Source organism: Curcuma longa, chromosome 5 (assembly GCF_044706935.1).
Source record: "Curcuma longa cultivar G26 ecotype Majalengka, Jawa Barat chromosome 5, ITB_CL_G26_1.1, whole genome shotgun sequence".
In the NCBI taxonomy this organism is placed as follows: domain Eukaryota; kingdom Viridiplantae; phylum Streptophyta; class Magnoliopsida; order Zingiberales; family Zingiberaceae; genus Curcuma; species Curcuma longa.
This window is the reverse complement of record NC_133865.1, coordinates 10206262-10227957: the sequence shown is the minus strand read 5'-3', so window position 1 is coordinate 10227957 and position 21696 is coordinate 10206262. Positions and strand designations below refer to the sequence as shown.

General features: G+C 41.0%; 3 protein-coding genes and 1 pseudogene across 3 annotated transcripts; 3 read left to right on the top strand and 1 right to left on the bottom strand.

The window, feature by feature from the left end:
- The first annotated feature begins 3942 nt into the window (after positions 1-3942).
- LOC141828842 (uncharacterized) lies at positions 3943-6466 on the top strand. Its single transcript, XM_074716225.1, has 2 exons — positions 3943-4994; positions 5130-6466. Exons 1-2 carry the CDS (start codon positions 3945-3947, stop codon positions 6192-6194), a joined length of 2115 nt encoding a protein of 704 aa, XP_074572326.1. The 5' UTR covers positions 3943-3944; the 3' UTR covers positions 6195-6466.
- Positions 6467-9687: 3221 nt separating this feature from the next.
- On the top strand, positions 9688-15533 carry LOC141829160 (receptor-like serine/threonine-protein kinase ALE2). Its single transcript, XM_074716578.1, is given in 9 exon segments — positions 9688-9966; positions 11119-11229; positions 11310-11399; positions 11526-11897; positions 11978-12241; positions 13688-13956; positions 13958-14078; positions 14166-14406; positions 14660-15533. Coding segments are annotated over 9 exon segments (2208 nt in total). The 5' UTR covers positions 9688-9908; the 3' UTR covers positions 15342-15533.
- Positions 15534-17719: 2186 nt separating this feature from the next.
- LOC141829967 (small ribosomal subunit protein eS17-like) lies at positions 17720-18620 on the bottom strand. Its single transcript, XM_074717429.1, has one exon. The coding sequence runs from the start codon at positions 18330-18332 to the stop codon at positions 17907-17909; it is 426 nt and encodes a 141-aa protein (XP_074573530.1). The 5' UTR covers positions 18333-18620; the 3' UTR covers positions 17720-17906.
- LOC141829852 (protein TRANSPARENT TESTA GLABRA 1-like) lies at positions 18566-19928 on the top strand (annotated as a pseudogene).
- The last annotated feature ends 1768 nt before the right edge of the window (positions 19929-21696 follow it).

Genomic DNA, 21696 nt, shown 5'->3' with positions numbered 1-21696 from the left:
GATGGGTACGATTAAGAGACGGCAACAACTACCACAAGAGGAATTAATTAGAAAGATCAATAAAATTCAATTGTATTTTTTTCTTTATTTTTTTGTAATTTTGTTTTATTAATAGGAATCATGTATTAAGCATGGGTAAATAAGAATTCATTTTTTTTTCTATCGTAAATTTTTTCTGAAGAACAAATTAATTTAACCGAATCTGTTTGATTTTTTTTTTGTAAAAAAAATAATAACAAAAGGTGTCTATCTGATTCACCTGGACCCGAGTAATTTAACAGAATTCACCCTTTACAATTTAAAATTATAAAAAACCGTCGCTATATATATTTAAAATGTCTTTTTTCATTAAGTACCTTTAACTACACAGAGTGGAAGCTGTTGTATAAAATAGCTTATAGTTTAGAATATTTTATTTTAAACATAAAATAGCTGTCACCGACTCGGTAATTGATGTAGATCGGGATCCAATATCTGATTCGGCAATCGGTGCAAATCGGGATTCTATACCTGACTCGGCAATCGACGTAATCGAGATCCAATATTTAACTCGGCTTCCAGCTCAATTCGGGATCTTACACTCGACCTTTCTCAAAAGCTCAACTCCGAGCTCCAAGTTCAAGTTGCCCCATCGACTCTCCTCCTGTATCCAGAGCCGGTCCTGATTGTACAAAGGTCCTGGGCGAAATTATAATTTTTGGGCCCTAGATGAAGCGAACCAAAGAAGTCATGACCAAATTTAATTCTAATGTAAAGAACATGACAGATTGAAACCATGACAGATTTGTATCAAACAACTTCCGAGACAGAACATGAACAAATACTTTTGTTCTAATGTAAAGAGAAGGATAAGACATTTATTTCCAACAGCTTCAAAAGAAAGAAAAAAAATATTGATTAACTAAAAAAAAGAGAATGAGAAGAGATTTGTATCCAACATCTTACAAAAAAGAACTGAAGAGCCTTAAGACATGTTTACTATATTCAACGAGGCATTCTACAATACATTTAACAAATTTGCAACAAAGTAAGGCAAGAGGCCTACGAGGCATTCTACAATACATTTAACAAATTTACAACAAAGTAAGGCAAAAAGCCTACTAAGACAAATGTAACTAGTACTGCATTAATATCAACCAGAAAAGTAAAGTATAGCAATAAGCAATAAGCAATATTTTCGCGGCGTGTAAACTATTGAACAATAAGCAATAAATAAGCAAAGAACAATAAAACCTAATATGAAGGGGCACTTTCACGGCGTGTAAACTGTTGAAGCGGTTGTGGCCTATGGGATCAGTTCGCAGCAAAGATCCACAACCTGTCAAGAAGAAACTATAGAAATGTCATAAGAAAAGAAGAAGAAATTCAAGCAATGGAAAAGAACAATACACCAAAACAACACAACCAAGAATACATAGCTACAGAGGTAAATGTTCATGCTATAATTTCTTAACAATAGCTTATCCAAGAAAAAAAAATAGAAAATGTTAGCTGCAAATAGAGGAATATATTAGCAACTTCAATTTATCAGTAAACTAATTCACTCCGATAAAACTAATATATTCATAATGCATCATTATGTAGTTATGTTAGAATTCTTACTATTGATTAGATAACATCATAACAAGGACCATTATATGTTTGAGATGTGTTCATGTTTGCAATTCCTCTTACTGGAATTTACTTATATTCTTCTTTAAGCCATGGCTAATCCTAGACTCAGTTGATTGATCAAATCATGTTAAAACCCAAATCACTTTTATTAGACATTATATATCTTACATTCATTTTAGGTGATTTTGTTTCCGATGTGCTACTCTTAGTTTGTTCCTGTAAATGAAGCAATTATAGTATGTTTGTCTTCTTATCACAGGAATCTAGTACCAGCACTACCAAACCCTACTTGAGAAGTGAACGAAATAAAGCAAGTGAGATACAAGGCAAAGCCAAAGCAATTAAGGACTCGTCTAACGACACACGAGACAACATTGAAAAGCTAAAACTTTTAGAGGCTTCTGATCAAATTTTCAAAATGCTGAACAGGGACTATGATCTCCGGCCGCGTCGCCATCCGCCAGTGCACAATTAGAATGTAACGAAGCTCAATGAGTTAATTTAACAAAAAGTTTTGACATGGGAAACCATGTATATTTTGGTTTATTAACTACTTTGATGATTCATAATGGCTCAGCTCAATGTAACTTTGGTCAAATAAGAAACACTACAAATCCTCAAGGTGTATCGTGTCTCAAACTTTATACTGCAAATCCTTAAGGTGGATGAGTGGATCATGTCACCAATTAATCAATACTTTGAAAAAAAAAAGGAAAAATTGAGCAGCTACAGCCTACCATTGGAGTTATATTGATTGACAAGATCAAGTCAAGTTTGAACGAGTTGCTAATACTTGCATATTGCTTCCTAGTAAAATTTTGGATGTGTTTCAGATGTACACATAATTTGGCAACCAGAAACATACTTTATGGTCGTAAACTCAAAATTTAAAGTTATTAAGAAAAGAGCTTAATATTTCAAGGGAAACAACAAGAAAATAGGTTACATAAGATGTTGCAAAATAACTGAGTACAAGAGGCTCTAAACACACATCACTTTCATGCCCGTCCCTAGGGTTTTGACACTGCGGAGGACGCGATTTGAAGCTTGAAGGTGGTGCAGAGGACGCGATTTGAAGTCGGTGCGGAGGACGCGATCGAAGCTTGAAGGCGGGGCGGTTTGGAGGACGCGATCGAAGCTTGAAGGGGCGGAGCGGTTCAGAGGACGCAATCGAAGGGCGGTGTGGAGGAGGAGGATGCGATCGAAGGGGCGGTGCGAGAAGCGGTGCGGAGGAAGCGTAACCTACATCCAACTTAACCCAAAAAAATTAGGCCCCTATTCATCTATGGGCCCTGGGCCGTCGCCCTGGTTGCCCTGGCCCAGGGCCAGCTCTGCCCGTATCAAGTCCCGCCTTGGCCTGAAGGACCGTCTCAACTAACTTCAACTTGATCTCTCTTGGTCACTCGTGCTTTGCCTACTCAATGCCCCACGCTGCACTCAATTGATTTTGCTTTCTTCATTTTCTCTTTAGCTTGACAGGTCGTTGTCAGAAGGACACATGCAATAATGTAATATCTCAGGTAGCTCATCTGCCCCATTAATGCGATATGATAGCGCAATCTGATATCGTATCGGACATAAGTGATAAGACCCTTTGTTACTGCGGCGGTGATGAGATGGTATCCTTATCGATAATGAAACATTTCTTATTACAAAATCTTCACTGATGGAATATTAATCCAAATAAGACATCTTTCTCTTTTATAAGTTTATATAACTCCCCCGCCTTTTGCGGACTGTAAGTACGGGCACAAAATCAACATATATACTTCTCTTTACGGTCCCTCACTTTTTTTTCTATTTCTAGGCTAGAACATAACTTGAGCGTTGGAGCAGTTGAGGTAGGACATCCTTGACCTCCGTTTTTATCCTCTTCTTTTCCTTTGCAAAGGGTTTGATATCTTGCTCCCTAGTTGCTCGTGAGTACTACTTCGACCGTCAACCTACAAGACAGGTGGTCGACGATTTATTTAGAAGACGATCTTAATGAGGAGCAGGAGTCTTGAAAATAACATGTTATGAAATTAATTTATACTTTGGAAGTTATTAAAAAAAATAAAGTGCAAAAAATGTACAAAAAATTATAATTTTAGCTTATATATATAATATTTTTCTACCAATGTTTCATATGCAATCTAATTTACTAATGAGCTTGTGTTTTTAAAATTAAAAATAAAACATTGATATTATTTTATACTCAAGGAGGAGATCTGAAAGCCGCTGTATTGGGCTTTGCAAAAGAAAAAGCCCATGGCGGCCCATTCGCTTAGGTTAGGGTTTAAGAGCAGCCCTAACGCGCGATTCTGCATCTCTTCTCCGGAGGTTCCACGATGCGATCCCTCCTCTTCTCCCGCCTCCGTCCTACCGCGCGGCTCCTGCTCTCTCCGATTGCTTCCGTCTCCTTTACACAAGCAACTCGTCCTCCTCTTCTTCCTCTGATCCCGACTCGTTCCCTCCATGGCCAGCCTTTCGTCGCCGGAAGCTCCCAACCGGTCGAAGCCGATCCGTCTCGCATCCTCCAATTGGCCACCCCCCAGGCAGAGGACGAGGAAGACAGTGCCTTGAACGAGTTCCTTTCTCGCTTTGTTTGGGCCATCCGCCCTCAGATCAAGGACGCCTACCCGGACCTCCCCAAGGAGACGGTCAACTCCATGCTACTTGTTATCTGCCAGAAAGTTGTCGCCTTGATGGATTCTGCTGCAGCCGTTGAGGACTCCCCCGTCGAGCTCAGCGAGGACCTCTGGAAGACCGTCGTGGAGGTGAGCGACTCGGTGCAACAGGCCATGCAGAGGGACCGGATGAGGGAGGACCTCAAGAAGTATATCCACTCCGAGGAAGTCAAGGAGATGTGCCGGTTTGCAGCGGACATTGGCATCCGCGGGCCAATGCTCCGCGAGCTCCGTTTCAAGTGGGCGAGGGAAAAGCTGGAGGAGGTCAAGTTCTACCAGAGCCTGGATAAGATGCGGAAGCAAGCTCAAGAGCAAGAAGAGCGAGAGAAAAGAGCACTTTTGACATCTGGGAGTGATGAACAGCATTCCTCTCCTGGTGCAGAGTCAAAGGTGACCTCTTTGCCGCAGAGGAAAGGCAAGATCAAATTCAAGATATATGGATTGGATTTGTCACATCCCAAGTGGGCGGAAGTGGCTGAGAAGGCGGCAGAATTCGATGAAGGCTATGTGCCCGGTGAGCCACGAGAGCCATTGCAGCCTGTAGATGGGAAGTCTAAGAAGGTTGAGAACAGTATCCTTTCACTGAATGCGAAACGGGATGATCCGGCGCCGTTGTTAGAAGAATGGAAGGAGCTCCTACGCCCAAGGAGGGCTGATTGGCTTGCGCTGCTCGATCGAATCAAGGAGAAAAATGCTCTTTTGTACATCAAGGTCAGTTTTCCCTCTTATTTTGATCATCATATTTGCGTGCCCACTTTGCCTTGAAAGTTTCTTTAAATCAATCAAACTCTTGCAAACAAGTTCATAACAATCGTGTTTGTTCATGGCAAATTCATGTATTACCAGGTTGCTGAGCTTCTGTTGAACGAGGAATCTTTCGAGGCGAACGTTCGTGATTACTCTAAGCTCATCGATGCTTATTCTAAAGAAGATCGCATCGAAGATGCCGAGAGAATTCTGAAATTGATGGATGAAAGGGGCATCAAGCGGGATGTTATTGTTTCCCTCATTTTGCTTCACATGTACAGCAAGCAAGGAAACCTCGATGCCGCAAAGCAGGCCTTCGAGAGCATGAAGAGCGAAGGTTTGAAGCCGGACTCGAAGGCATACAGCTCGATGATCTCAGTTTATTTGAAGGCTGATCTTCCAAGGACAGCGGAGAAGCTAGTCAGAGAAATGGAGGCTGCGAATGTTAAACCGACGAAGGAGATGTACATGGAGCTTCTGAAAGCATTTGCAGAGCGCGGCGAGATCGACGGAGCACAAAGAATGACGACCACCATGCAGCTATCTGGTATTCAGCCTACCTTGGAGTCCTTCACCTTGCTCGTGGAGGCATATCGGCAAGCAAATGATCCAGACAACGCCCGCAGCTACTTCGATCACATGATGAACTCCGGCTACAAGCCGGATGACCGGTGCACCGCCAGCATGATCGCCGCCTACGCCAAGCAGAACCTCTTGGACAAGGCCCTGGATCTGCTGCTCACCCTCGAGAAGGACGGGTTTCAGCGAGGAATCGCGACAGACGCTGTCCTGGTGGACTGGTTCGGCAAGCTTCAATTGGTCGAAGAAGCAGAAGCAACATTGCAGAAGATCACCGAGAAGGGCGATGCTCCGTTCGAGGTTCATGTCAGTCTCTGCGACATGTACTCCAGAGCACAGATCGAAGCGAAGGCTCGCAAACATCTCAAGGTATTGGAGGCGAGGAAGGAATTGCTGCGAGCTGATCAGTACGATCGGATTATCAGTGCTCTTATTGCAGGAAGACTGTTGGAGGACGCGAAGAGGATGAACGAGCGGATGCTGACGCAGGGATTTAAGCTGTCGGAAGCCACTGCGACTGCGCTCAGAGCAGCTCAGGCGATGCCGCGCTATAAAACACCAACGACGAGGGGTGGAAAACCATAATTGAGGTTTACTTTGTTTGATTGGAGACGACGAGTGCAGTTTCTGTTCTTTGGTTACAATTATGGTTTCTGTGTATCGAAACCTTCCCAGAATGTTGGAACAAATTGAATTGTCTGCATGAGAAGGAAGAGGTCTCAACTTTCGAGTCAAAGGGAAATAATGTAAGCTTGTTTTAACAAGGTTTAAAATAGTCCTCTCTTTGATTCGACTATGTGATTTGTTTTGTTTTCGGGATATGATTGAGTTGGTTAATGCAGGATAGATTTGTTGAAGTGGACAAGGATTAAATCTCGATGAAACCGAGAAAATATCTTCTTCATAGCTGATTCATCGGTTGAATTGGTCTGTTTTTTTTTCTTTTAAGTTTTTTTTGTTAATGGATATCATGTAATAATGAATATTGATAAATAACAATTCATTTTTTTCAACAAAAGAATCTAATTATTATCCTGCTTGTTGAAATTATTAGCAATATTTTTTGAATCTTAAATCTTATGATTTGACGATGACTAGGATGAGTATTATATTTATATTCTATTTATTTGGAGGACTAAAATAGAAAAAAAAATCTTTATTTATTCTGTAAAAAATACTTAATTATTTTCTTTTCTTTTATTTAGTTAATGGACAAATAGATATACAAATAACATTGACAACCTCGACTCGTGTCTAGTTCGTCTGAGAATTAGATTCGCTTCAATTGTTTATCTCTTACCTTCGGCTCCACTTAAATTAGCTTCAGTTATTTCAATACTAAGAAAATTTTTGTATAAGGTACTAGAACCACATAACACACAATAACAATCATCTATAGTGGATTCTTCAGTCCAATTAATTTTGGATGTAAACGACCTTTTTTGAATCACTTATCAGATAAATTTGAAAGTTTGAGCGAAGTTTGACATTGAGATTCAACATCAAGAGTAATTCAATAATGGCAACCATATGATATGTTATGTGAGAGAATCGAACCCTCATTATATAAGTTAACCGTATCATTTTTTGTTGTTACATTGTGTCTAGGGGTATTAAGTTACACTTGATGAAATTCATCTACATTTTTTTATGATAATCTTCTAAATTTATCTGCATATTTTTTGAAAATTTTTGATAATTCTAATTTTAAAAATGAATAAAAGAAAAGTATCAACTTATATTGCATCATGTTAGTCCATCGTGGATCCTGATAGGTGTGACCTTGGGTTCTTCTTTTCGAGTTCTTGGATTTTCAATTCTGAATTCCTCGAACTCTTCATGTCAAACTATTAGGATTCTCCCCTTTGACTCGTACAATTTATGCAACCATGGACCTCGAATGGGTGTGACCTTGACCGTCATACGCGATCATTAAAATTGTAGAATGATCTATCGTTCCATCTCTATTTGTTTTGAAGTGACTTAAGCATCGTAGAAGTTTTGTTAAAAACAACTCTAACACTCTCTAAAGGGCATTCTTGAGCGACAATTAAGACTTTCAACTCTCGTTAACTTCCGGTGCTTATTCTAACGTCCACCTCGACTATCGACTTCCAGCGATGTCGATCCACCTCAGCATAGACATCGATCCACCTCAGCATAGACATCCACCTCATCACTGATCGATTTCCCGCAGCATCATGTGTCTTAGTAAATCTGAATAAAGGAGAATAAAATAGTCAAAATAAGAAGAAAAATGAATCTTCAAAAGTCAAAAAGGGATCCAGACTTTGACTTCAAGTAAACGCTACGTCCTCACTCCACGTGGAACCACGATCGAACTACATGAAATGTGTCGGACTTCGGATGAGGCATGAAAAAAGAAAAAACAAACATTTCATGGAAAATTAGAAAAATGTAAATTCAATATAATTCTCATATTTTTTTTTATAAAAATCAAAAAGATATCTCAAATTAAAAAAAATATCAAATGAGTGTCCTTTTTCAAAAAAAAAAATAATCAAATGATTTTTTATTTTATTTCAAAAATATCCCTTAAAATTTAAAATTTACATGGTATATAAGCTACCGAATAACTACTATAACATATTTAAGAATTTAGGATCGTCACAATTATATAATAACTTTTACAACTATTTTAAAATAATTTTGATAAAGTTTAAATAATTTTAATTGAGTTGATAAATAATATTTTAATATAATATTATTCAAAAACTCTAAACTTTAAATTTTAAAATTTAAACTCATTCTAAATACATTGTAGCACTAAGTAACTTTTACATAGTATAACTCTATATTTTAAATTTATTTTAAATACGTTGTAGCAACTTCTACATATTATAAATTTTAAATTTATCCTAAATATGTTATAATAATTATTAAATAACTTTTATATGTTATAATAGTTATCAGTAGTTGCTATTGTAATATTGATTCAAGAGATATTTTAGGATAAAATTATTGAAGAAATGAAATATAATGATGGGCGATTTTTGCCCTAATTATTTTTAGATTTTTATCTTTAATTTTTTAAGAACAAATTCATAAATATAAAACTGGCTTCTGTCAGAGTCACAGAACCGACGTAATCAAGCTCATTTAAGCCCCTACAATCGTTTCTAGTTCCTGTTCGCTGTCTGGCGATATACTGGGAATCCGTAGGACAAAATCACGTGAACCTTCGTCAACGGACGCGGCTCCAAGGCAGCTAAGCTAAGGAGCTAACTGAGATAATTAAAAACTCAAGGTGGAATTTGGGATAAGAATTAAATACATGATTAATTAACAACTAAACACGTAAAGGAAAAAATTTCATACTAGCCCTTATTATTTTAAAATTTCATTCTAACCCTCAATGTTTTCTACCGATTTTAAAATGTCTTGTATCATTCTTGTCAATATGCCCCTTGTGGTTTCCAAATTTATCATTCCATCACCAAAATCACTAACATTATAACCCTTTTTATTAACGGAAAAAGGGTAAAAATTAAAATTGCTCCCACATTTAAATCAAATTTAGAAATAAAATTTAGCGTGGGCATTCTTTCTCATAAAATAATGATATATCAAATTTACAATTATTTTTAAAAAAATAATCAAAAATTCCCTAATCATATAAAGGTTAAATGATAAAAGATTTCTTCCAAATAGGGAGTGACGTCTGGGCTGATCGTTGTCTGTACTTCTCGATTTACCCTGATGGCTGATGGAAAATTTCCGTGGGACTGAGCAGATCGCCTCCAGAGATAGTCAATGGAGCTAATTGGGATTTATCATTTTTTTTAATGATAAAAGATATTTATTTTTTAATTAATTTTCATTAATTTTTACAAAGCAAAGGCGCTAAGGGAATATCTTGTTGATTCCAAAACAACGAGGGGCATTTCAAAAAGATAAAAAGGTAAAATAAAATCACCTATAAATAAAATAAATAAATAACAATAAATAAGATATTTAATTTCCTTTTAATTTAATTTCGCTAGCTCACTTCACTCTACAACCTCAAAGTTTGGTGGCAGTCGCCGTAATTACGCGCCCCTCTTTATTTCTCTTCTTCTTCTTCTTCTTCTTCTCTTCGAGATCTCCATCCGCTTCCTCTCTCTGTCTCTTGCTTCGCTCGACGCGGCGATCCCGGATCTGCTCATGCCGCCGCGACCTAGGGTTTTATGAGCCAGCCCCGCCGGCGCTTCCTCCTCCTCTTCGTCCAGCGGCGCCGCTGGAGCGCGGCCATTTTGGACACCTGGAATGGAGAAACAGGAGCGCTTCTGATCAGTCGAGATGTCGGGGTTTCTGATGCTGCTGATTTCGCTGCTCCGTTTGGCTTCGAACCACACTGGTACGCGCGCCTCCGCACTCTTTACTCTCCGGCAGTTTGTGCTAGATCGCGCCTTTTTTGGCAGTTGACGACGCGGTTTCTTTAGTTCCCGTAAGGTGGGTTTTCTCGGCAGCTGGGGTTTGGCTCTTGCGGGAAAAGCGGGGAATGTGGCCTCTCGCTTGGCTAAATTTGTTATTTTGGGGGCTTTGGTTGATGGACATGAGTCGCATTATCTCAATGTGAAGTTATGGAACCTTGAGAGTGGAATGTTGCTTCACTGATTCCTTCAAACTGGTTGATGCTTTCATGGGATAGATGATGGATCGATCAAAATCTACGCTTTACGTGATAGTGTTTTTAAGTCCGTTGTCATAAATTTGTGTACCTTACTGAAAAGTAGTTTCAGAAAAGTACTGTGTCTTGTTGACTACTAGTTTCATCAGCAGGCAGCAGCTCTTGTGTAGTCTTTCTGAGCTCGAAACTTGAGGTCACGCTTGGTATTTTAACATAACTGGCTTGACTGAATTTAGAGGACAAGCATTCATGCTATCTTAAATCACACAAAACGCTGCTTATTGCTGGTTAAAGGTATTCCAACCTTTGTAGGGAAAAGAAAGGGCAAGATTTGATCGTTTGAAAAATTATAAAAATATTCTCTCTCAAATTCTTGTTAGTTTCTGCATGCATTATTGCAGGCTATAAGGGATTGGAATCTCACTTACCATTCTCCTGAATTTTGTACTTATGAGAAAGGGGTAGTGTACCCCCACCAAAGTCGACTGAATTCTTATTTATGCTCCCCTCACCATTCTTCTCAATTGCAAAGGTCATCCAAGGCCAGAGTCCAAATCATCATCAGTTGGTCACATGCAAGGTTTACAACCTAAAAGACAAGAATTGTAGATTGCAACATTAATCCCAAAATGTGGTTTTCCCTATTTCCACCTTCTTTTCATTGATAAAGTGTTTGATGTTTGACATAATAACAATTGAGCTCATTGTGCCGCAAATGTTAATGGATTCTTCTTTTATTTGTATTACCATTGGCATACATAGGTATACAATATTTTATCCTGCCTGTGTATATTTAATTGACTATTTCTTTATTTTTCTATTTGTATGGCCACATTAACTACAAAAGCAATCACTACAATTTCCAAGTTACTTGTGCAGGAATGCATATGGCAATAAATCAGGTAATATCTCCAAGAAACTCACTCAAACCATGGAATTTAACACCTTTAGGGCCTGCGCCTTCCCCAGTTGTCTCTCCTAAACATCATGGTAATCTACATTTTGATTTTGAAAATACCTATCTTGTCTTCTTGGATCTTGAAAGGCAAACTATATTTGATCGTCCCCAGGTTCCCACATGAGACATCATTGGTCAAAAGACCATAGAAGATTGCCTCCTGCTCCCTCACCAACCTCGGTGACACCAGAACAATCTCAGGGTGTGGTTTGTTTTGCTTCAACAGAACTTGTGATAGTTTAGTTAACTATGTCATTGATGGTGCATACAATCAAGAAGCTAGCTAGCATGATTAACCTTTTACATTTTATTATTACTTTTCAAACAGGCTGTGATGAAATATCTTGCTCAGAACCACTCACTTCGACCCCAATCGGTTCACCCTGTGGATGTGTCTACCCTATGCAAGTTGGAATTGATCTGGGCGTAGCACCATTTGAGCTATTCTCTAGAATTCCAGAGCTTGAAGTTGAAGTTGCAGCTGGCACATTTTTAAAACCAAGTCAAGTGAGAATAATGGGTGCCACTGCTAGCATTAAGGACCCAGAAAAAACAACAGTTAGCATTGATTTAGTGCCTCTAGGTGAGAAGTTTGATAAGATGTCTGCATTGCTGACTTTCCAGAGATTTTGGCAAAAGAAAGTGCCAGTAAACATGTCTCTTTTTGGTGAGTATGATGTGCTATATGTTCGTTATCCAGGTAATGCCATGCTCCTATTTTGCATATGTTATCAACATGTCAACTTTGTAGTGCACTAAGAATCTGGGAACACCATGCAGGGCTTCCGTCTCCACCACCTTCATTTAGTGAGGCATTGGGTCCAAGCGGTGTTGGAGGTCATCAAGATCCAATCACAGCAAATATATCAATGCACAAGAAGCAGAAATTTAATGGAAGAATAGTCATCGTAATTGTGTTATCTTCATTCATACTTATGCTGATATGCTCTGGTGTTGTGTGCATGATTTTGAGATTAAAGAAGCTTGGCAGGTCTTCTAGTTCTGTCGGGCCTACATGTACTTCCTCGGTAATCCGTAAAACAGGTAGCAACAAATTATTGAATCATTATTTAGTTAGTCCATTCATTATATCCCATTATGCATGTTTGCTATTACATTTATCCACATTAGCCAATGCCACTGGGAAGAGATTTAAACTGGTAAAGAATCAGTTTTCCTACTATCAAATGCTACAAAAATGAAGATTGCAAAAGTTCCTGTTTCTTTCATTGGTACAATCTAACAGAAAAAATCCAGCTAATCCTCGCTTGAGCAGTTGATTGCCGATAGCTTCCAAAGTTAGCTTCTTCACTTGTTGTTTCTTGAAACTGTATATTGCACATAACTCCCAACTCCCCAAAGTTCACTTCCTCTTCACCATCCAACCTTCAAAATCTCAGAACTTGGTGTAGAAAGAGACCTTAACAAGAATATATCTATATATATACCTCTTTTTGACTACTTTGCCTGTTTTTACATTCAACTATTGTAACATGTGACTGAATCTTATGCTGTCCCAGCCGTCTTAAACAATGGACAATAAAGAGACAGCTCCAATTATCTTGGTTTGATGATCCTGCTAGTCTTAGCATTGCACATGCCAGTCATAAATTTCATATTTATAACTTTGTCACAGCTCCAATTTTCTTGGTCTGATTATTCCAATCTTGTCTGCTATTCCTAACATTGCACGTGCCATAATCATCAATTTCATATTTATGTCACAACTTTGTCAATCAGCCACTGATAAGAAATTATGCTGCAAGCAAAGTTAATTTAAAACCTTCTGTTTTAAGTAGTCAGAACTTAGAAGTGAGCCTGTGAGATCAGAAAGCCTGGTAATTATATTGACGTTTTGTTCTAGAGATTCATAAACAGTTATTGTATATCACTAGCGAGATAAACTTTACATAAATTTCATGACAGCATAAGATCTATACTGCAGACACCAAATATTTACGATGCATGACTTGTTTCCGTTGTGGATATCTAATCTGTTATCAAGGGCGGATATCCTGCAGTTAGATGATTCATAATCAGTACATCAATTGTTCTGTGTTCTGTATAGTACATCTATATAGTGACATCTTCACTTTTCTTTTCCATTGTTTTTTAGGCTCTTATGGATTCTTCCCTCTGCATTATTTTTATTAAGCATTTTCTCTCTGCATTCCTTCTGTTCCCAACTTGAATGTCTTTCTAGTGTGAAAAATACTGATAACAAGTTGTTTGTTTGTATATCGACCACTGTATTATCATTTATTTACATGATTCCTTATCCACACATGCATTTTGTTGTCCATTTTGATGCAATTCTATCTTTTTGTTCTTTGAACTCAAAGACCATTTGCAGTTTGCACCACAATTTCATTGTAAGTTCAGAGCCTTGATCGTTTACAGGATTACATATTGTGTCTGTCTACTTGTGAGCTTTGCTCGATGACGTCCATTAAATTGGCCTTTCTCTGAATTCTATGCGCCTTCATGCAGGCAATAGATCAATATTATCAAGTAGTTTAGCCAGCTCCATGTCGATGTCTTTTGTTTCCACCATGCCTACTTGCACACCTTCAGTTAGAACATTTTCAGTATCCGAGCTCGAGAAGGTTACAGACAAGTTCAGTTCTATGAAGATTTTGGGAAAAGGTGGATTTGGGCGGGTTTACCATGGTGTTATGGATGATGGTACTGAGGTTGCTGTTAAGTTGCTCACTAAGGAGGACCAAAGTGGTGACCGGGAATTTATCGCTGAAGTAGAGAACACTTAGTCGATTGCACCATCGTAATCTTGTCAAGTTGATTGGTATATGCATCGAAGACAGAATCCGGTGTTTGGTATATGAATTCGTTCGAAATGGAAGTGTTGAGTCCCATCTTCACGGTATGTATCTTCCAGGTTCTTTATCTGTGGAATTATATCTGTTAAGCTTGGTGCCTGATAAAATCTACAACTCCCTTGGAATTTCAGGCCCTGATAAAATGAAGCAACCTCTTGACTGGGACTCGCGGATGAAAATTGCCCTCGGTGCGGCAAGAGGACTGGCTTATCTGCACGAGGATTCCACTCCTCGTGTCATACACCGCGATTTCAAGGCCAGTAATATCCTACTCGAGGATGATTTTACCCCCAAGGTTTCAGATTTTGGGTTGGCTAGGGAAGCATCAGAAGGAGTTCAGCACATTTCTACCCAGGTTATGGGTACCTTTGGGTAATGTTCTATTTCTCGCGCATGAACATGAACATTTACGACACCATTCATGATACATGAACATGCTCAGGAACAATTTCCCTTAGTTTTTTCTTGCTATACTAAGATTTTGTTCATTTTTGCATCGCAAACACAATAATGATGTTTCTAGTGGCTAGTTAAGAAAGATGAACAAAAATGTATCTTGTCTAATATGACTAAAATCACCTAGATTTTCGTCGCATATGCTAGAGGGCTAACGATGACCTTGCAGGTATGTTGCGCCGGAATATGCTATGACTGGACACCTACTTGTTAAAAGTGATGTTTACAGCTATGGGGTCGTCTTGCTGGAGCTTTTATCCGGTAGGAAGCCGGTATACATGTCTCAGTCTCAAGGTCCAGAGAACCTGGTCTCATGGTCTCGCCCTTTGCTTACTACCACAGAAGGGTTGGAACAATTGGTTGATCCCTTGTTAGGCGGAAAATACGACTTCGACAATATGGCAAAAGTAGCAGCAATCGCATCAATGTGCGTCCACACGGAGGCGGCGCAAAGGCCATTCATGGGAGAAGTGGTACAAGCATTGAAGCTCATATGCAACGATATGGATGAAGCTTGCGATAATTCTGTCAGCCACAGGGAAGAGTCACTGGGCACGGACTGTGATTTCAAGGGCGACTTTGATAGCGAGAGCAGTTGTTGGTGGAACGGCACTACGACGTGCTTGGCGTACGGTGGAGCCACTTCTTTCGTGACCATGGAATATAGCTCAGGGCCTGTGGAAGAAATCCAGAGACCCCATTCGGCATCGAATATGTTCAGTGGGTTAGAAGGCTTGGTAAAGCCGAACAGATCTGGACCTTTGAGAACGAAGAGGATGAAGCAACCATTTCATAGATTGAGAGGGAGCACGAGCGACCATGGTCATCCTTATGCCGTGTCTAGGCCCTGATTATGGCTCGAGTTCGAGTTGTGTCGGAGGAAATGCTCATTCCTCGGTCATTTTTCCTTGATGTACAGTTTCTATAGGCGTTGTCATTCATGACATATCGATTTGTTTGTCGTCATGTCTAATGTTATACACAATCTACCAAGCTTCGTAGCCCCTTACTAATGTTCTTGTTATCTTTTACAAATTTAACTTGTTATCAGAAATTTGTATTTGACAGACTTGTGGTTAGTGTATCAGATATCTTAGAATGTAAGATTTGATTCTGTATTCTGCCCGCTAAATAAATACAGAAAACAAAGAACTACTACACCGTGTCTATGTTCCAACGCATATGTACATTTTGAACCCTGATTGCTTTGCAAGTAGTCATAACTGTGCTCCATTCACTTGACTGATAAGCTTGATGAGCTAGGGTCCTTCAAGCATAATAGCAATTGTATTGTAAGGGGGCGCTTGGTATACATTCAGTAATGGGAATGAGTATTATTTCCATTGAGGGGTTAATGGCAATGGAAATGATTATCGAATTTTTGGTGCTTGGTATAGATACTGGAATAATCGATCAATCGATCAGACGATCGATTAAGGCTCTCGATCGATTAAAACATGGCTTAATCGATCGTCTGATCGATTAAAACATGGCTTAATCGATCGTCTGATCGATTAATTGTCGTAGTTTGTTTTCTCAGAAAACCCTGTAATCGATCGTGATCGATTACACTTGTTCATAATCGATCAAGCAATCGATTATGAACAATATTGCGCTTCAGGAGAAAGGAAGAAGAAGAGGAAGAAAAGGGCAAGGGGTGGAGGAGCTCGGCCGGCAGAGAAAAGAAGAAGAGGAGGAAGATGGGGGGAGCTTAGATGAACGGGGGAGAAGAAAGGGGGGGCGGCCGGCTCGCGGGTGGGGAAGAAGAAAGGAAGAATCGCGACGGGGAAGAAATCGCAGGGAAAAAAGCTGCGCCGCAATGGGAATGAGTTTAGCGATAACCGAGGGAGGGGTAGGTTATGAAATCAGGGATATCAAATCCTTATTTTGATTTCCATTCCCGTCTACCAAGCATTAACAATGGGAATGAAATAGATTTCATTCCCATTCCCCTCTCCTAAACCCGCCTACCAAGTGCCTCCTAAGAATTCTTGTTCAAACTCCTGAATAGTTACAAATAATATATATATAATTAATTTCATGCGCGATTAAATTTGCACAACCGTGTGCACCTCTAACATGGTTGGAATTTCTCACCGGTATAGCACGATTCCGCGACTAAAAAAAAATGAAAATTCTAACCTAAACCCTCAAACGTGATCCTAACCCTAATCCTCAATTCCGATCTCTCTGTCGTCGCCTCTCCTTGTCATCGGCTCCTCATCCCGATCTCGATCTCAGAGACCTCGTCGTTGCCGTCGCCTTTCCACGTCCCGAGAGAGCCCGTCCCGATCTCACAGCTCTACGAGAGAGTTCATTGCAGCCATCGTCGCCTCCTTGTCGCCATCTCACAGCTCTGCGAGAAAGATCGTCGCTGCCATCACCTATCCTAACCATTCTAACCCTCAAATCCAAAATCACATCTCTCCATCCCTGAACCGAACTTTGCTCTACGAGATTACGTGTCACCGCCCGAGGTTAGGTTTTCCAACATCGCCATCGCCTTCAACGACATGCCATAGAGACGCTGCGTCGCCGTCATTTGAGCCATAACTTTGCCCTTCCGCACATCAACTACAAGCCAAGACTACAAAAGCTTCTCTTTTTCTTCCTTCCTCTCCGAGTTTTCTCAGGTTTGTCTCTTCCTCTACAAGCTCTCTTCCCTTGCAATATTTAGAATGACATTTAATTGGTTAAATCTGAAATGTGATGAAATATATATATACATATCTATAATTTTAAGTTTTTTTTACATATGAGGAATTTAAAAAGTAATAATATACATAAATATCAAAGTTAATACTTATAAATAATGTCATAATATATGATTTTTTCAAAAAATATTTAATAAAAAATAAAATAATGTGATGAAATTGAATCTTTGAAATTTTTTGTAAACTATTCACAAACTTTAAATCGAATTTAGCACACAATCAAATTTGCTATGCTTTCTAAATAAGGCTCTTCCTATTCTGAATCATACAGGAAAGGGAGCAAGGAAAGAGAAGAAATCAAAGAGAATGGAATGTTATTCGAATCTTAAATGGGATCAATATCTTGCGCATAAGATTAAATCCTAAAAATTGACAATTAAACAATCAAATCATTTCAAGAACATTACGATTGTGTAGCACTGCTAAAAAATGAAGTTGAAACAGCAAAAAAATCTAAAGTAGCAAAGGGAAGTGCATTTAATGAAGCTTCCAAATGCTATCAGAAAGTTGAGACATCAAGCAAGCTGAAACAGTGATCGGAATTGCAATTCGAAAAAATCTAGCGGAAAATTAGAAGTTGCGATCGATCGATCGATTTCGGAAAACAAAATCATAAATTTCAAGTTGCTAAAGTAGTATTCGTTCTCCAACCATGTAGATTTAGGGAAAGCGAGCTCACAGCTAGAAGGATGCAACGCAACCTCATGGCCTGCGGCCGTAGCCACCACCAGGGCGAGACGGGAAGGCGGGCGGCGCAGGGGCATCCGCCTGCTTCTCGACGCCGGGGAGGTCCGGCATGCCGAGCGACGCGAGCATGTCGAGCGTCTCCTTGTCGACCTCGATGTGATCGACCTTGATGGCGGACTCGTCCGGCACGAAATCCATGCGGCGCTCGCGCTCCTCCTCCTGGAGCTTGAGGGAGATGCCGCGCACGGGGCCGCGCTGGATCCGGCGCATCAGGTGGGTGCTGAACCCGGCGATCTTGTTGCGGAGCCGCTTGGAGGGGATGATGGCCACCTCCTCCAGGATCTTCTTGTTGGTGTGGAAGTCGAGGGTCATCCTCGAGTAGTAGCGCTCGATGACTTGTCGGGAGGACTTCTTCACCGTCTTAGTCCGGACGCGGCCCATCTCGCCGGCGACGCTTCTGCTCCTCCGGCGGGATCAGGGTGCTCAATCGCGCCGCTTGTGCCCGTGTCGAGTTGATAAATAGTTCGGGATCGGCGTGTTTAGGGTTTTTAACGGCGTTAGGTAGTTGCTCCGTCAACGTGCTTTCCGGTCCGGGTTTCGGTTTACGAACCAAACCGAGTCGGTTGTGACAAATTAAACCGGAGCAGGAAGAGGAAGGAGGAGGCGGTGGCGGTGGCGGTGGCGGAGATGGAGAGCTCGACGCAAGAATCGCCGGTGAGCCCCAACGTCTTCACCCTCGACTGTCGCCACCCAGTCTACGCCATGGCCTTCTCCCCTTCCTCCGCCTCCCGCCGCCTCGCCCTTGGATCCTTCATCGATGACTACGCCAACCGCGTCGAGCTGATCGGCTTCGACGAGGACGCTCTTCTCCCTCCCCCTCCTCGCCTCCACCTCCGACTCCCTCCGCCTCTGGGGTCTCGGCGCCGACTCCTCCGACCTCCGGTCCGTCCTCGACAACGCTAAGTCCAGCGGCTACTGCGCCCCCCTCACCTCCTTCGACTGGAACGACGCCGAGCCCCGCCGCGTCGGCACCTCCTCCATCGACACGACCTGCACCATCTGGGACGTCGACCGCGGCGCCATCGAGACGCAACTCATCGCCCACGACAAGGAAGTCTACGACATCGCCTGGGGCGAGGCCAGCGTCTTCGCCTCCGTCTCCGCAGACGGATCCGCCCGCATCTTTGACCTTCGCGACCCGACACTCCCCTTCTCCGTCTCGCTTGGAACAAGGTCGACCGCTGCTACATGGCCGTCACCACCATGGACAGCAACCGCGTCGTCGTGCTCGACGTACGCTCCCCGGCGTCTCCTGTCGCCGAGCTCCAGAGGCACCGCGCCAGCGTCAACGCCGTCACGTGGGCTCCGCAGGCCGCGCGGCATATTTGCTCCGCGGGGGACGATGGCCAAGCCCTAATTTGGGAATTGCCGGCGGCCGCTACGGTGTCCGGTTCCTCGGCGGCGGCGACGACGACAACCTCAGCGGCGCCTGAAGGCGTAGATCCTATCCTGGTCTACTCGGCAGGTACTGAAATCAACCAACTGCAGTGGTCTTCTGCTTATCCCGATTGGATAGGTATCGCCTTCGCCAACAAGGTGCAACTGCTGAGGGTTGGAAACCCTAATGGCCTGTTTGAATGGGGTGAGAGAAGGTTGAGAGGGAAAAGGGAAAGGGAGGGAAAGAAAGAGAAAGGGAAATATTTTGGGAGGAAGTTTAACATGTATTATTTTGTTTGCGAAGAAAAGAAAAGAAATGAAGATTAAATATATAAAATTATAAAAATATCTTTACTTTTAAAATAAATGTATATATGAAAAAATATATATAACTTATGAGACCAACAAAAATTAATCTTAAATAAATAAAAAAATTTAAAAAAAATAAATAATAAATATATAAAATACAGAATTTATACATTTTGACACGACAAAGAATAAACCAATATTTTTACATATATTTTTATAAAAAAAATATTCTTTTGAATTTTATCTTCGGAGAAATTTACAATGAAGGTCGACGTCAAGGAGTGCGAGTGATGAGATCCTGTGACGATTGCGTTATGTGATGAGGAGCGACGGTAAAAAATCTAATAGATGAATTATTTTAATAATTAATATTTTAACATAGGGATATAATTGGAATAAATATTTTCTAAGTTTTCTTTCCCCTTTCTTACATCCCGATTTGAGGTATAAGGAATTATGTCAATTCATGGACAAGGGGAAAGCTTACCCTTCTCTCTCCTTCCTCTCCTTAACTCACTCAATCCCAAACAAGGGTAAAAATTCTCTTTCCCCTTCCTTACCTTTCCCTCCCCTTCCCTTTCCCTCCTCTTCCCAGGCCCGGCTCTAGGCATAGGCCGGTAAGGCCTGTGCCTAGGGCCCAATTTTAATTGGGGCCCACTGGTTAGGATATTTAAGGTTAAAAGAGGGTAGGATTATTGGATTTAACTCGGAAAGTCCCGATCCGCATCCGCTGTCCCTTCGCATTCTCGCCGATCTCGCCTCTTCAAAACCCGCCCGAATCCCGATCGCCTCTTCATCTCCCTTCGACGCAGGCGAACTGGCGAAACCACCGCGACTTCGATCTCCCCATTTCTTGCGATCGCGAAGCAGCGCCGGCTTGCCGCCTCAGTTCTCGCGAAGCACCGCCGGCTCGCCGTCGCCGCCCCATTTCTCGCGAAGCAGCGCCGGCTCGCCGCCCTTTTTCTCGCGAAGCACCGCCGGCTCGCCGTCGCCGCCCCATTTCTCGCGAAGCAGCGCCGGCTCGCCGCCCCCTTTTTCTCGCGAAGCACCGCCGGCTCGCCGCCCCATTTCTCGCGAAGCAGCGAGCGAAAGGTTGGGGCCGTTGGGCGTCGGCCGTCGCAGAACACAACAAGGTTATTCTAAATCATAATTTTTTAAAGAAAATATGCTCGTCTTTTTTGTCCATTTTTTTTACAGCACCGCCTTTGTGTAAGCTGATGCTATTTGCATTTATCGGTTGGCAATAGGTTGATCTACGACTCCTTTATGATTGTGTTTCCATTTTTTGCTTGGATCGCCTGTTGTTATGTTTGCTCTTTAGATCTGACGTTGATACTCCCTATGACATAGAGCACATGGAAGAGAATTACGAATCGTTGTCTGGAAGAATTTGTAGTTGTTAATTACAGATTGCCAGACACTTTCTAAATTCCCAGTCCGCTCTCTGTTCATGCACCTGTTTATTTTCAGACCTTCAATTTTACTTGTCAGAGGGGTCCCGTTAGTCTACTTGTTTTCAAAATAAGAGTCATCCAATCTGTACTAACGAGTCAATTTGTGGTTTGACTTTATATGTCAGAGACCAAGTAAAAATGGCTTGAATGACTTTGACAAAAGATTATGTGAAAGCACACCCAAAAAAAAAATTGTGAGGAAAGTATGCTGAATGATTTCCTTTCAGAGGTTCAGACCATGTTAAAGTTTGTTGGAAACATAAATCAAATGGAAAGGATTCTAACCTTTTACACGTTAAGATTTAGATATCATTTAAAATCCAGCTTTATAGCTTGACAAAAACTGTGTGATTAAGAAAAGATTGTATAAATTGTCTATGATGTTGAACGTCTTTATGAAATTTAGGACCATATCAAGAAGGACAATAATAAATTGGTGCTAAATTAATAGGATTTAAGTAAAATTTATACATGCTAGAAGTTTTATATTTGGATAGCATATTTCTTGATAACAAGTTTTGTTTCTCATATATTTCCTACAATGATACAGAGGGGTTTTGAACCACAATGGCTCTCCATAACTTTCTCCAAGGCCATATTTCTTG

Coding starts and splice junctions, on each gene's coding strand:
- LOC141828842 (XM_074716225.1), top strand. CDS start 3,945: ATGCGATCCCTCCTCTTCTCCCGCCTCCGTCCTACCGCGCGGCTCCTG. Junction 4,995..5,129: donor ATGCTCTTTTGTACATCAAG/GTCAGTTTTCCC, acceptor ATGTATTACCAG/GTTGCTGAGCTTCTGTTGAA.
- LOC141829967 (XM_074717429.1), bottom strand. CDS start 18,332: ATGGGCCGCGTCCGGACTAAGACGGTGAAGAAGTCCTCCCGACAAGTC.